Below are 13,465 nucleotides of genomic sequence, written 5' to 3'. Positions count from 1 at the left end.
GGAGAGGGGAGGGGTGGGGAGGGGAGGAGAGGGGAGGGGTGGGGTGGGGAGGAGAGGGGAGGGGTGGGGAGGAGAGGGGAGGGGTGGGGAGGAGAGGGGAGGGGTGGGGAGGAGAGGGGAGGGGTGGGGAGGGGTGGGGAGGGGAGGGGTGGGGAGGGGAGGGGAGGAGAGGGGTGGGGAGGGGAGGGGTGGGGAGGGGAGGGGAGGGGTGTGGAGGGGTGGGGAGGAGAGGGGAGGGGTGGGGAGGAGAGGGGAGGGGTGGGGAGGAGAGGGGAGGGGTGGGGAGGAGAGGGGAGGGGTGGGGAGGAGAGGGGAGGGGTGGGGAGGAGAGGGGAGGGGTGGGGAGGAGAGGGGAGGGGTGGGGAGGAGAGGGGAGGGGTGGGGAGGAGAGGGGAGGGGTGGGGAGGAGAGGGGAGGGGTGGGGAGGAGAGGGGAGGGGTGGGGAGGAGAGGGGAGGGGTGGGGAGGAGAGGGGAGGGGTGGGGCGGGGAGGGGAGGGGAGGGGCGGGGAGGGGAGGGGAGGGGCGGGGAGGGGAGGGGAGGGGAGGGGCGGGGAGGAGAGGGGAGGGGAGGGGCGGGGAGGGGAGGGGCGGGGAGGAGAGGGGAGGGGAGGGGCGGGGAGGAGAGGGGAGGGGAGGGGCGGGGAGGAGAGGGGAGGGGAGGGGCGGGGAGGAGAGGGGAGGGGAGGGGCGGGGAGGAGAGGGGAGGAGAGGGGAGGGGCGGGGAGGAGAGGGGAGGGGCGGGAAGGGAAAAGGGAGGGGTGGGAAGGGAAAGGGGAGGGGTGGGAAGGGAAAGGGGAGGGGTGGGAAGGGAAAGGGGAGGGGTGGGAAGGGAAAGGGGTGGGGAGGGGTGGGAAGGGAAAGGGGTGGGGAGGGAAGGGAAAGGGAGGGAAGGGAAAGGGACCGGGGAACAGGTGGAAGAGAGGTAGAGAAGGGTAATAGAGTTTTACTGTGCTGGCATATTAGATGGTGTGTGTACTAGGGAACTGGGAGGCTGTGCTGGATTGGAGGAAGGAGAGGACAGAGGTAGAGAAGGCGAATGGACTTGTTGCTGTGCTGGCTGTATACTCATAGATGGAGTGGAGGCACAGAAGGGGATAAGTGGGAGGCTGGGATTAGTAAAGTTTTAGGCCATGGGGATTACAACAAAGAAGGATATAGTGTAGGGAGAGTTCCCACCTGCACAATTAAAAAAAGCTGGTGTTAATAGTAAGAATCCATATGGTATGACCTGTGAAGCAGTCATTAAAGTGAAGCAAATCATGTAGGGTGGCACATTCAGTAGCTTGGTAGTCCAGCTGTCTCTTTGCCACAGTTTGGCAGTGGCTGTTAATGCAGATAGTCTAGTTGTTAGTTGTCATGCCTTCGTAGAAAGTGGCACAGTGGATGCAGCTTAATTGGCAGCTCACACGGCTGCTTTCACAGGTGGCCCTGCCTTTAACAGGGTAGATGATGACAGTGACAGGACTGAAGTAGATGGTACTGGGAGGACATATGGAACAGGTCTTGCTTGCATTCAGAGTTATGGCAAGGATATCAGCCATGAAGCAAGGCTCTGGGAGCAGGGGTGGAATAGGCATGGACAAGTATATTGCATAGGTACAGTGCATGGATGTGAGAAGGATTATGGGTATGATATTCCTCATTTCAGGCCACAATGAGAGGTAGCTGAAATCTTACTGGAGAATGTGATTCAGCTGCTCTGGTCATGGATGCTACTGAGTAATGATGGGAGTGCTCCTTTGTGGCCAGACAGTGGGTATGTGGGAGGTGGTAGGTGACTGGAGAGATAAGGCACGGGATTCTGGACAGGGTTGGGATGATAATTTCTGTCTGTGAAGGCCACTATCGGAGTCTTGGCATATTTAGAGATGGGCTGCTCATCATTGCTGATGCAATGACCATGGGTGGCTAGCGTGTACGGAAGGGACTTCTCAATATGTAATGGGTGGCAGCTGTCAAAATGGGTTGTTGTCATGTTTTATGTGAATGGAGGTAGATATGTAGCCTTCATGAGGTTGAGGTCAACATCAAGGAAGGTTGGGTTAAAGAGAATGAGTTGAGGTGAATGGGGGAGACGATGTTGAGGTTCTGGAGGAATGTGGATAGGTCATCCTAAACTCTCAGTCCAGATCATGATGCAGTCATCAGGGAATCTGCATCAGGTGAGGCATTCAGGATTCTCGGCAGTCAGCAAGGATTCCTCTAGATGGCACATGAATAGGCTGGCATAGGATGGTGCCATATGAGTGTCCATTCCCGTACCTCAGAATTGTTTGTAGGTGATGCAACCCACAACCTAAAAACTGATTCTCTAATCCTAACTACCGACATACGTTCCACCAGTGTGAATATATGAGCTATCAGATGCGTCCACCTACAAACCCTGCCGGAGTGACCTCTTTCCAGAAATCCAGCAAGATCTTCAGTCCCTCCTCGAATGCTTAGGTCCATTCTAGAACATTTCTCTCTCTCTCTCTCTCTCTCTCTCTCTCTCTCTCTCTCTCTCTCTCCCCCCCCCCACCCCCCTCCTCCCTGACCCCCCCCCCCTCTCACCACCACTGCTCCTTGTACTTCTATCTTCTACATGCTTCCTAAAGTTCAGAAATGCAACCACCCAGGATGCACCATTGTGACTGGTTGTTGTGCCACCACTGACAGAATGATCCACACTGCAGCTTATTACCTATAACTTACCTTCCTGTATAAAAAACATCAACCATCTGCTTCACCCACTCTGCACAGTTCCCATTTCTTTACCACCTCGCACCCTGCTCGTCATTATCAATGCCACCTCCCTCTACTCTAACATCCCCAATGCCCATGGCTTTGTGCTACTGAACATTACTTTTCCAAATCCCCAACTGACTAAACCAAATTGCTTCCTCCTGGTAACTATGACCAACTACATCCTCACTCATAATTACTTCTCCTTTCAAGGTATCATCTACAAACAAATTCGTGCTACAGCAAATGGCATTCACATCGTACCATCTTACGGCAACCTATTCATGGGCCACCTACAGAATCCTTCCTAACAACCCAGAAGACCAAACCCCTCACTTGGCTCAGATCCACTGATGACATCTTCATGATCAGGACCGAGGGTAAGGAAGCCCTATCCATGTTCCTCCAGAACCTCATCAACTCCCCCTACGCTTCCCCCAGTCCTCCTCAAACCAACATACCACTTTCCTCGTTGACATCCACCTTAAGGATGGCTGTATGCTTCCCCTCTTGTCCAGAAACATATCTACCATATATTGTCTCTTCCAGTCACCTACCACCTCTCACACATCCACTCTCTTGACTTAGTGCCACCTACAACTAGAGCAACTGAATCAAATTCTCAGCTGGGGTTCTGTCTAACTGTCATCGTGCCCTGAAACGAGGAGTATCCTCCTCACGCTTCTCACAATATTCTTGCCCATCCCTACTCCACCACTGCTCCCTGCCACGAGCCTCGTGCATCATACCCTTGGAATAGACTTCGATGCAAGACCTGTCCCATACATTTGCCCTCGATCATCTACTCCAGTCTTGTTACAGGCATCTCCTATCGCATAAATGGCAGGGGCATCTGTAAATGCAACCATGTGACCTTTGAGCTACACTGCAAACATTGTGCTGCTTTCTATGTGGTCATGACAACTAAATAGCTGTTTGTTTGCATAAATGGCCACTGCCAAACTGTGGACAAGAGACAACTGGACCATCCAGCTATTGAACATGCCACCCAACATTATGTGTTCCACTTTTTAATGACCGTTTCACAATCCATGTCACCTGAATTCTTCCTGCTAACATTGATATTTTTGATTTGCACACGCTAAGAACTCTCTCCACAACATATCCTTCATTTTTATAATCCCCACCCCTGGCCTAAACCTCCACTAGTCCGTCTCCCACTTGTCTATTCCCTTCCCTGCTCCCAGTCACATCGACTTTCCCACTAACACACCTGCAAGTCATTTCCCCTTCTCTCCCTCTGCCCTCTCTCCCTTCACCCCTCCAGCACAGCCTCCTGAGTCTCCCAAAGCTGCAACTAACAGCCTTATCTTGCCCTATGTTAGTCCCTGCAAGAGTTATTTTGGTAACACAAGGAAGTATTGAATTTATTTATGCCACACAAACAAGAAGTTTCTAAACAAAAATCCTTGCAGGATTAGCAGTCAAGGAAGAAATTAGATATAAGAGAATCACACCACTATCTAGACCAGTGACGTTCAGCACTGCCTGTGCACACTTGCCTACATGCACACAATGTTGCACTTTAAATACATCTTGTTGAAGTACCATTGAATTAAGGAGGACTGAAGAATAATGGATACAAATTTTTAAGACCCGTCAGGTGGATTAAATAAAATGCTTTACCTCCAAATGCTAACGTATAGCTTTTGTAGATCAAAGATAAATCCTACCAAGTGTTGCTTGCATAAGAAAATCTATTGTTTGGAAGATTAGGTTATTAAGTGCAGAGTGAATCTTTTTGAATACACAGTGGATGTGGCTGGTATCTTTCTGTAGATAGTATGATACCCATCATGTAGACCTTTTCTTTGAACAAATGACAACCTCATCCAAAGTCAATGTGTAGACTTTTTCAGCATGCATACTGGGTTCATACTTTCTTAAGACACAGTCAGCTAGCACTTCTCAGATTTCAGGGTTTAGGACAGCATAAAAATAAATGAAGTGTAATCTGTTTATAACCTAAAAAATTGTCCTTTGATTCCAGCAATCACATGGATTTTGTCTTCTGTGCTAGTTGCCCCCCTTACCGTTTCTGCAATGTGTTCAGCTAATCTTTCCTTCCCCCTACTATTCAGGTGCAGGCCACGATTAGTGTATCTCACTTCCCAATCGCAGTAGGTCTCAGCACAAATGTGAGACACTGTTTCAGTCAAAAGCAACTCGCTAAGCTCTTTGCTGGTCATGATATGATTTTGGAACAGTATTTGTAAAAGCTTTCCGCTGACATAACAACAACTGACTGGATCATAACAGAACAGGCCAAATTATAAGCAAAACTGCCTTGCCAATCAAACCACGCAGCAGAACCACCTGACCTGTGGGACTGGGGGCTCTCTTTTGTTCAGAGTTACTGTCCAGAGCAGATACTAAATGGCTTAGTCTTCTTTATCTTTTCACTTCCCTTCTCCTCAGGCTTCTGGAGTTACCTTCTCTCGCCAAATGATAAGCCATACCATCTAATCGCCATTACAATATATAAATTATATTTTATTCAAGGAAGGAGTATCAAACATTCAAAAAGGTACATGCTACCCTTGGAGCAGCAGACCTATTTCAGAGTAGTAAATCATCCTTGTTAAGTGTCTTGAAAAAGTTAGGATTTCTCTACAAATCCATTTCTGGCCACAAGTTATTAATGAATATTGCAGCCTGACAATGCTACTTTTTTAGAGAATTAGTAGGAACAGATTTTGATATCATTTGGCTTGATAAAAAACGGGTGAATGTGGGACAGTTCAAAAAATTGCTGAGCAGACTATACCATCAGCTGTAGTATACCAACTCCAATCTGCACAAGGAAAGGAATAATTGTAGCACATGCCGGAAATTCGAAAGGTTTTATTTCTAATTGCCTGCTACTGTTAACTTTAAACAAGGCCTCCGATTACCACAAAGAGATGAACCATAATAATTTTGTGAAATGATCTGGAAACACAGTTGTTCAAAACCTAACAGAAAGACTATCATTGTCATGGATAATGCTCCACATCATTCTGTTATACAACACAAGGTGCATACAGAGGCAACAAAGAAAAACTACATTGTTTGCTGGCAAGAAAAATGTAAGGTATGTTTGGCAGTTACCCAACAATGGCAAAATTATTAGAACTTGTCTCAAAATACAAGCTAAAGAACTCTGTTCACACTGCGGTTGGAATAGCAAAAAAAATTACAGGCATAAAGTGCATAGGCTTCCTCCCTACCAGCGCCACTTCAGTACAACAGAACTGATTTGAGCTCAGGTTAAAATTATATTGCTGCAAAAACTAAAAAACTACACTAACCGAAGTGGAGAGGCTTTTGAAGGATGCAGCTGAAACAGTGACACCAGAAGACAGGCAAAATGTAGTGACCATGTGAAAGGAGTGATACAGGAAGCATGGAACAATGAAGGTGTGTGACAACAGTGCATCAAAGAGTTGATAGTATCTGTCACTATAAGCAGTAACACTGATAGTTTCACTGGCTTGGACTCTGAATTAAGCAGTGTTTTCCCATTGTCTGATTAATATGCAGTGTATAGTGCACTTTAATGAAAATCTTACTTCCATTACATCTTGTGTTTGTGACTTTATTGACGTCAGTTTCTCTTTCTTGTTGTGAGGCTAAGGAATACTGTTCAACCACCCCCTATCATCTCCTTATGGTAAGTTAGTCTGCAGTTTAACTACATTTCATTTTGTGTAGACACCAAAACATTATTTTATGTTCATAATAGTTCTCGAGATATGCAATGATAACAAGGAAACTTTTCTGGATATGAAAATTTTCCTGTTTCAATAAACAACGTAACACCAGCCCTAACCAAAATTAAGAAAAGATTTTTGACATGCTTAGAGATACCACTGAGATCAATGCTATACATAAATTGCAGAAATTTTACATTATTTTTGTAGGTGACACACACTTTAAATTTCATCCCTGTTATGAGTTAAATACCAACACAAGTACGTAAAAACACCTTTTTCACAAGCATGCACAACACAGTATAAAAATTTCAAAAGATTTGTCGCTGAGTGAAATATTTTAGTAACCAACAAAAATAAAATACTATTGCTGTGGAAGTGTTAGTTTTTTAAATATGACATGATAAGTTTGAAGCTGTTTATGAACAGTACAACTTAATCTGTTTCAAAAACTTAACGTTACTCTTTCGTCAATTAAAATTAAGGATAGATGTCTGCCATGCTGAGACACACTGTACAGGTCTATATCGTAAGCGAATTTGAGATGTTTTACTTGATTTTTGTGGAAGACACAGGCTTTCAAGTGATTTTTTTATCATTGCAGAAAGTGATGCACTGTGGTGGCTGCCTGCAGACTTTACTTGATGTGATAATGCTGCAACTTCGGAACTTAAAAGTCAATTGACAACTAGTTTAAATCAGACTATAGGAATCCAGCTGAGGAGTAAATGTTTAAACAGCTTTCAATCACAGACTGAGCTTCAAAAAGAAAAAAAATCAACTTCTTGACTCCCACAACAGATCAGTTAATTGCACATATGATAAAAGTTGTGGCAATCAATGGAATACAGTTGTTGCACTGAATCCTGGGAGGGATATGGAGAGAAAACTGGGTACGCAGTGACTGTACAAAGGGATTTTAAATACCCACATTTAAAAAAGCAAATATGAAAAAGTGTTCCACTTGGAGTGGACCACATTATTACCACACTCCCTACAGATACTGGAATTGATTCAGGAAGAGACACTGAAACATCCTAGAAAGGCAAGCTGCAAAAGATCAGCATGTATTTGGAACTAATAAAGGAGCAACTGCCCTTAATTCTCCATTCCAATAAATGACGGAAAAATTTTAGGAGAAAGGAGAAGACCTGATAGTAGCGTTCCTAGATATAGAAAAGGCACATGACGGTGTGCCAAGGTATAAAATATGTGACTGCATGGAAAAATCAAATACCCCTAAAATCTCTAATAACAAAATTTCAGATGCTGTGTGATAACTGTGTGAGCAGTGTACAAGCAGGAGACAGAAAGCCAAAATGATTTACGAAAAAGAGAAATGTGCAACAGGACAGTTTCCTTTCCACCATTACTTGACATCACACTCAAAAGACATCAAAGAAGTGGAAAAAGAAGACCTAAATGCTGTTGTATTTGCAAATGAAGTCACCATCTGGGGTAAAACCAACATGGAAGTTATAATATTATTGTTCTCACAGCTCATCCAAATACTGAGATGTGCATATGAGCCTAGTGAACAATAGTTTCAGTGATTTGTGAGAGTAAGTAAAACTGCATCTCTGGCTACAGCAGTGAGTGGGTTTTTGGCAAGAAGTCATAGTGAATGATTCTATGGGCCGATCACAACAATCTGACTTACCTATGGATAATGATAAAAATTCATACAAAATGGTTCCTGGTTTAATTTAATTACTAGTCAGATAGCTCATTTGAAAGCAGTGGCCTATAGTATTCTGTTCAGTCTTGTTGTAGTGGAGAAAGCCAAAAATAACAATAAATGGTAATTATCTATCTAAAATTTCCTGAAATCAATTAAAATCGATTTCACAATTCATACCACATCCCCCTTTAGAAAAATGGGAGAAGAATATCTCTACAAGATGACAAGCAATGAGAGATGTTATACAGTACAGAGAAAACTGGATCTGTGGAACACCGATTCAAAGCATTTAATTTAACTGTGAGCAAAACGAGACTGTGACAATGCGAACTAGTAGAGCACACGCTACACATAACTTATTTTTGGAGGGGAGAGGGTTGAGAATGTAAATATTTTCACATATCTTGGTAGAACTGTGGCAACAATGTACGAAAAGATAAACAGCTACTTACCCTGAAGATGGGGAGAGCTTACTGACATTCCTCCAGAACCTCAACACCTTCTTTCCCATTCGCTTCACCTGGTCTTCCTCTTCCCAACAAGCCACTTTCTTCAATATTGATCTCCACTTTAAGAATTGCTGCATCAGAACCCCTATTCACATCGCACCCCACTAACAATACCTTCGCTTCAACAGAAACCACCAATTCCACATCAAGAAGACCCTTCCATACAGCCTAGCCACCCACATCTCTGTATGTTCCCACAGGTTGCATTAGCGTCTTCTCCGCATGTGCCCTGTAATCTCTCCAGCTCCCTGCACCACGCCTCTTCCTTGCACCTCCTACCCACCCTAACTAGACTGTTTCCCTCATCAGGTGCAGTTGCTGTTGCAATCAAGCCTTAGTGTTCGTTGACAGTTGCTATACGTGTGCAAATCATTTGTGTGTGTGTGTGTGTGTGTGTGTGTGTGTGTGTGTGTGTGTGTTTTCCTTCTAAAGATGGACTTGAGCTTTCATCAAGTATTTCTAGCGTTTTTTTGATTCTACCTGTCTGGGACTCAACAGCTCCTATACACAGTGAGTAGCATTGTACACTTTCCATAATACTGTTATGCAGTCTTTGACTTCCCACTGATTTGGTATAGCTTTTTACTATGGTTTCATGAGAATATAGACTTCAACTGAGAAGATAAAAAAGAAGATATTTTTCATTACAATGCAGTAAACAGATTTTTTGAGTGACAGATTAGTTACTGATACTGTGCTGACACAACTTTGTATACACAAGTTATGATTTCTTGTGCTAATTATTACTTGCTACAAATTCATATATTTAAGACTGATGTGACCTGTGAAATATCAATACAGTAATCAAGGGCAATGCCAACCTTCTATGTCTGCATGAAGTTTTATGTGATGACCCAATGGAAACAGGCTGTATATCTTCTTCTTAAAAGATAACACAAACAATTTGGTATTGTGGGATACTGGTAATACAGTCTCTATGTTCATCATATCATGTTCTGATTCACCTTGTACTGTACTTGTGCTTTCGTTGTCATCACACGGTCTTCCGAAGTTTGGCCACATTTTTTCTGTCCTTTTCTGGAACTGTATCTCTACCTTTTCCCTACTTGCAGTAACAGAACACGGCCACACAACATCCTCTAAAAGATTGTAGTGCCACAAGTGTACATCCACACCGATTCTGATAATAACTTTAAGTTCTCTCTCACCACTAAGACACACCTTTACATATGGGAACAGTACTTTAGTATAGAAAATTAAACTAAGCGATGAAAGCTTCTGATACCAGTCCATGCGTGGTCTCTGAACACCTTTCTTCACTTCTGCCTGTGGGATTTTTCCATTCACCAAATCTACAAACGAAACAAAATATCAAATGAGTATCAAAAATATTATGACATGTACTGAAACTAGCTATGAGCACTAACCAAACTTAGCGTCTACAGAAGATGTCTGGATAACAAATTTGTCTACCATCCAAAACACTTTTTTACTGTACATAATAGTTCAGAATACAGGAGAACAGAAGCTTTTGAAATGTGTTGCTACAGAAGAATGCTGAAGACTGCATGGGTTGGCTGAGTAACTAATAAGGTGGTACTGAATGAAAATAGGGGAAAACGAAATTTACGGCACTACTAGAGTAACAAAAGGGATGAGTTGGTAGGATAAATCCTGAGGCATCAAGGAATGGTAAATTTGGTAATAGAGGGAAGTGTGGGGAATAAAAATTGTAGAGAAAGACCAAAGCCTGACGTAAGCAAGCAGGTTCAAATTGATGTAGGCTGCACCAGTTATGAAGAGAGGAAGCGGCACAGGATAGACTAGCATGGAAATCTGCATCAAACCAGTCATCAAACTGAACAACAACAACATTTTAAAAAAGAAAGAAACCTGGGAGGGATGGAGGAGGAGGGGTGAGGGGGGAGGGGTGAGGGGGAGGGGGAGGGGGAGGTGGAGAGAGAGAGAGGGGGGGGAGGGGGGGAGAGAGGGAGGGAGAGAGAGAGAGAGCGAGAGAGAGAGAGAGAGAGAGAGAGAGAGAGAGGGAGAGAGAGAGAGGGAGAGAGAGAGAGGGAGAGAGAGCAGCTGTAGGAGTAGGGTAGGGTGTATGACGCAGTAACAAGGTAGCAAAAATATCAGGAATAATGTACTATTGTCAAATCTGAAGAATGCACAAACATACATCACAACTGTCAATTTCTTACAAACTGTGTGGAATGCGTAACACCTAAACACTTGATAATTCTCATGAATACACAACACATGGAGACACTTTTGTGACAAACAAATGTTTACAAAACAGGTAACACATTCAGAAAGTTTAGTTTCCCGTAAGATATTGAAAAATGTACCATTTTTAAGCAAATTTCACTGACCCACATGGATCCCAATTTAAGACAAAAGGAAACTGCAGGCAGACTCTGCTAAACAATGTTTTTGCATCATCACTATTGACAAAGCCAGTTCTCCAAAATCTTGCTTGAAGTTCAAGAACAAGTGGTAGTCTGAGTGAGAGATAGAGGCTGTACAGCAGGTGATCAAACTGCTCCCAGCCAAACGCTGAATATGGTTTCAAGTGACTCCAGCAAAATAGGAATGTGTGTTGTCATGAAGCAACTCAATGCACTGACTGAGCATTCCATTCCATTTCATTTTGAATTGTGTACCGAAGTTTTCTCAAAGTGTCACAGTATAGTACCACACTGATGGTTTCACCTCTGGAAGGAACTCAACAAGCAGAAACAATGCAAAGAATAAAAAAATGAAAACTGTTTTCAGCAATGGCTGTCTTCACTGGCGGCATCTTTCTGTGAAAAGGGCACAGAAAAGTTGGTTTCCTACTATGACAAATGAACAATGGTGGCAACTATTTAGAAATGTAGTATAAGAAATGTTCTTCCTTGTAAAAATAAATTTTGGTCGAGAAAAATGTTTTACGAGTTTTCCAAAACAGTACTTACTTTCCGTACATATCTCATATAATGAGAGAGATTTACAATACTGTAACCACTTTTCTGATTCTACAGGTTTTGTAACAGCTTCTACATCAATATGCCAGTCTTTGTCACAGAGCAATATTTAAGCATATACTTCACAATAAGTAAAGATACCATCATCAGAGAAACAGAGAATACATGTACTACAAGTAGTAAATAAAGTGTACAAAGGCACACACTATAGTGGTATGCAGACATAGATGTAGATACTACTAGCCACAGAAAAATACTCAGAAACATCAAAGCTAAAATAGCAAAATACTTGAAAAACAAAGTTCTGCATCATCTGCTGTTAACAGATCTAATAAATTCTTTTGTGATGGTATGTACAGAATTATCAAATTTATTACATGTGACGATGTAATAAGGGATCTGAGCTCAGATATTAAGAAACGTGTTACTCCCCCTCATGTACATAAATTTGAATGACTAGATTGTGCAGTATATCTTGATGCACCCTTTGTGCTGAAGCAAATACAAGTGAACATACAACAGCGAACAAGAATTCTCTTCTGTTTAATCACTAAGCATGCATAAGTAAATGGCATCCAGTCATATATGATACACATTTGCTTGTGTTACACGAGTTGCATGAGTGAAGGAGTACTGCAATGAAAATTTTTCAAGGCTCCAAAAGATATACAGCACAAATACCAAATATGATTGGTATAAAACTGTTGAAGCACTCTGAGGTCCTACTGGGGATGTGAGAAAGACAATCCAGTCATTAGATGGGAACCAAGCGAGTAAGTACAAGTTTTTTAATACTATTTATTGAAAATGAAAAGCACAATACACTTACTTGAAAGTAAACAAGTGTAAATATGTTTCTATTTGGTTGATTAAAATATATTAAAAATATATGAACGATGTGATTATGCTCATTACTTACATGGATGATATATCACTGTTATGTCAGAGACATCCGATGATAAATAATAGTAGTTTACATGGGATCCCACTGTTTGTCCTCTAACAAACAGCATAACAGATTTTAACAAGTAGGCTGTGTGACAAAATTATATATGAGGTTTGTCCGGAAAATACATATAAAAGTTAAATAATGTCTTTATGTTACAGGTTGCAGTCACCGCCAGGTGGGACTACTGCTGTAACCAATCCCATCAACGCTCAGTTCGAGTCAGAGCACTCTGCGTGAAGGTGGGAGTGTGCGGCAGCTTGTTGACAGTTACCCTCTTTCACCTGCCGTCGGCATGGAGCTCTCTCTGATTGAGGAACAGTGCGTCAACATCAAGTTTCTTGCAAAGCTAGGCAAGAATGGCTGTGAGATTTGAGTGTTTGAAACAGGTTTACAGAGACAATTCTCTGAAGAAACCAACTGTGAACAAGTGGTTAAAAGGGTTCCGGGATGGCCGAGAAGAAGTGAACGATGACCCTCGCCCAGGACGCCCGTCGACATCGAGTTCCGATGCAAATGTTGAATGAATTCGGGCTTGTGTTCTTAAAGACTGTAGATTGACAGTCAGAATGATTGCTGATGAGCTGTCAATACCCAAAACAATTGTTCACAAAATCCTGACACAAAAACTTGAAATGAAGAAACTGTGTGCGAAAATCGTACCAAAGCTCTTGATGCCAGAACAGAAAGCAAAGAGGGTTGAGTGCTGTGAGGATTGGTTGGAAGCAGAGGAACGAGGGGACTTTCTCAACCGAGTCATCACTGGAGACGAGTCCTGGTTTTACGAATTCAATGTGGAGCTCAAATCTCAAAGGAAGGAATGGAAACTAGCAGGAGAAACGAGAACAAAAAAGTCGCGAAAAATCAAGGTCCAATGTGAAGACAATGTTGATTGTTTTCTTTGATTCTAGGGGCATTGTTCACAAGAAATTTGTCCCTCCCGGCCAGAGTGTGAACAGAA

At 43.0% G+C, this 13,465-nt stretch overlaps 1 protein-coding gene across 1 annotated transcript in view; it reads right to left on the bottom strand.

Annotated features, from left to right (window-relative positions):
- Positions 1-13,465, bottom strand: part of LOC124777755 (cytochrome b5 reductase 4) — a 335,055-nt gene that overhangs the window by 70,619 nt on the left and 250,971 nt on the right. The window contains exon 6 of the mRNA XM_047253257.1: positions 9,450-9,941. Within this exon, the coding sequence (XP_047109213.1) occupies positions 9,450-9,941 (492 nt within the window). The remainder of the gene's footprint in view (positions 1-9,449; positions 9,942-13,465) is intronic.

The sequence above is a fragment of the Schistocerca piceifrons genome, chromosome 2 (genome assembly GCF_021461385.2).
Source record: "Schistocerca piceifrons isolate TAMUIC-IGC-003096 chromosome 2, iqSchPice1.1, whole genome shotgun sequence".
Classification (NCBI taxonomy): Eukaryota; Metazoa; Arthropoda; class Insecta; order Orthoptera; family Acrididae; genus Schistocerca; species Schistocerca piceifrons.
Note: the sequence above shows the minus strand (reverse complement) of the source record. Positions and strands in the feature narration are given on the sequence as shown.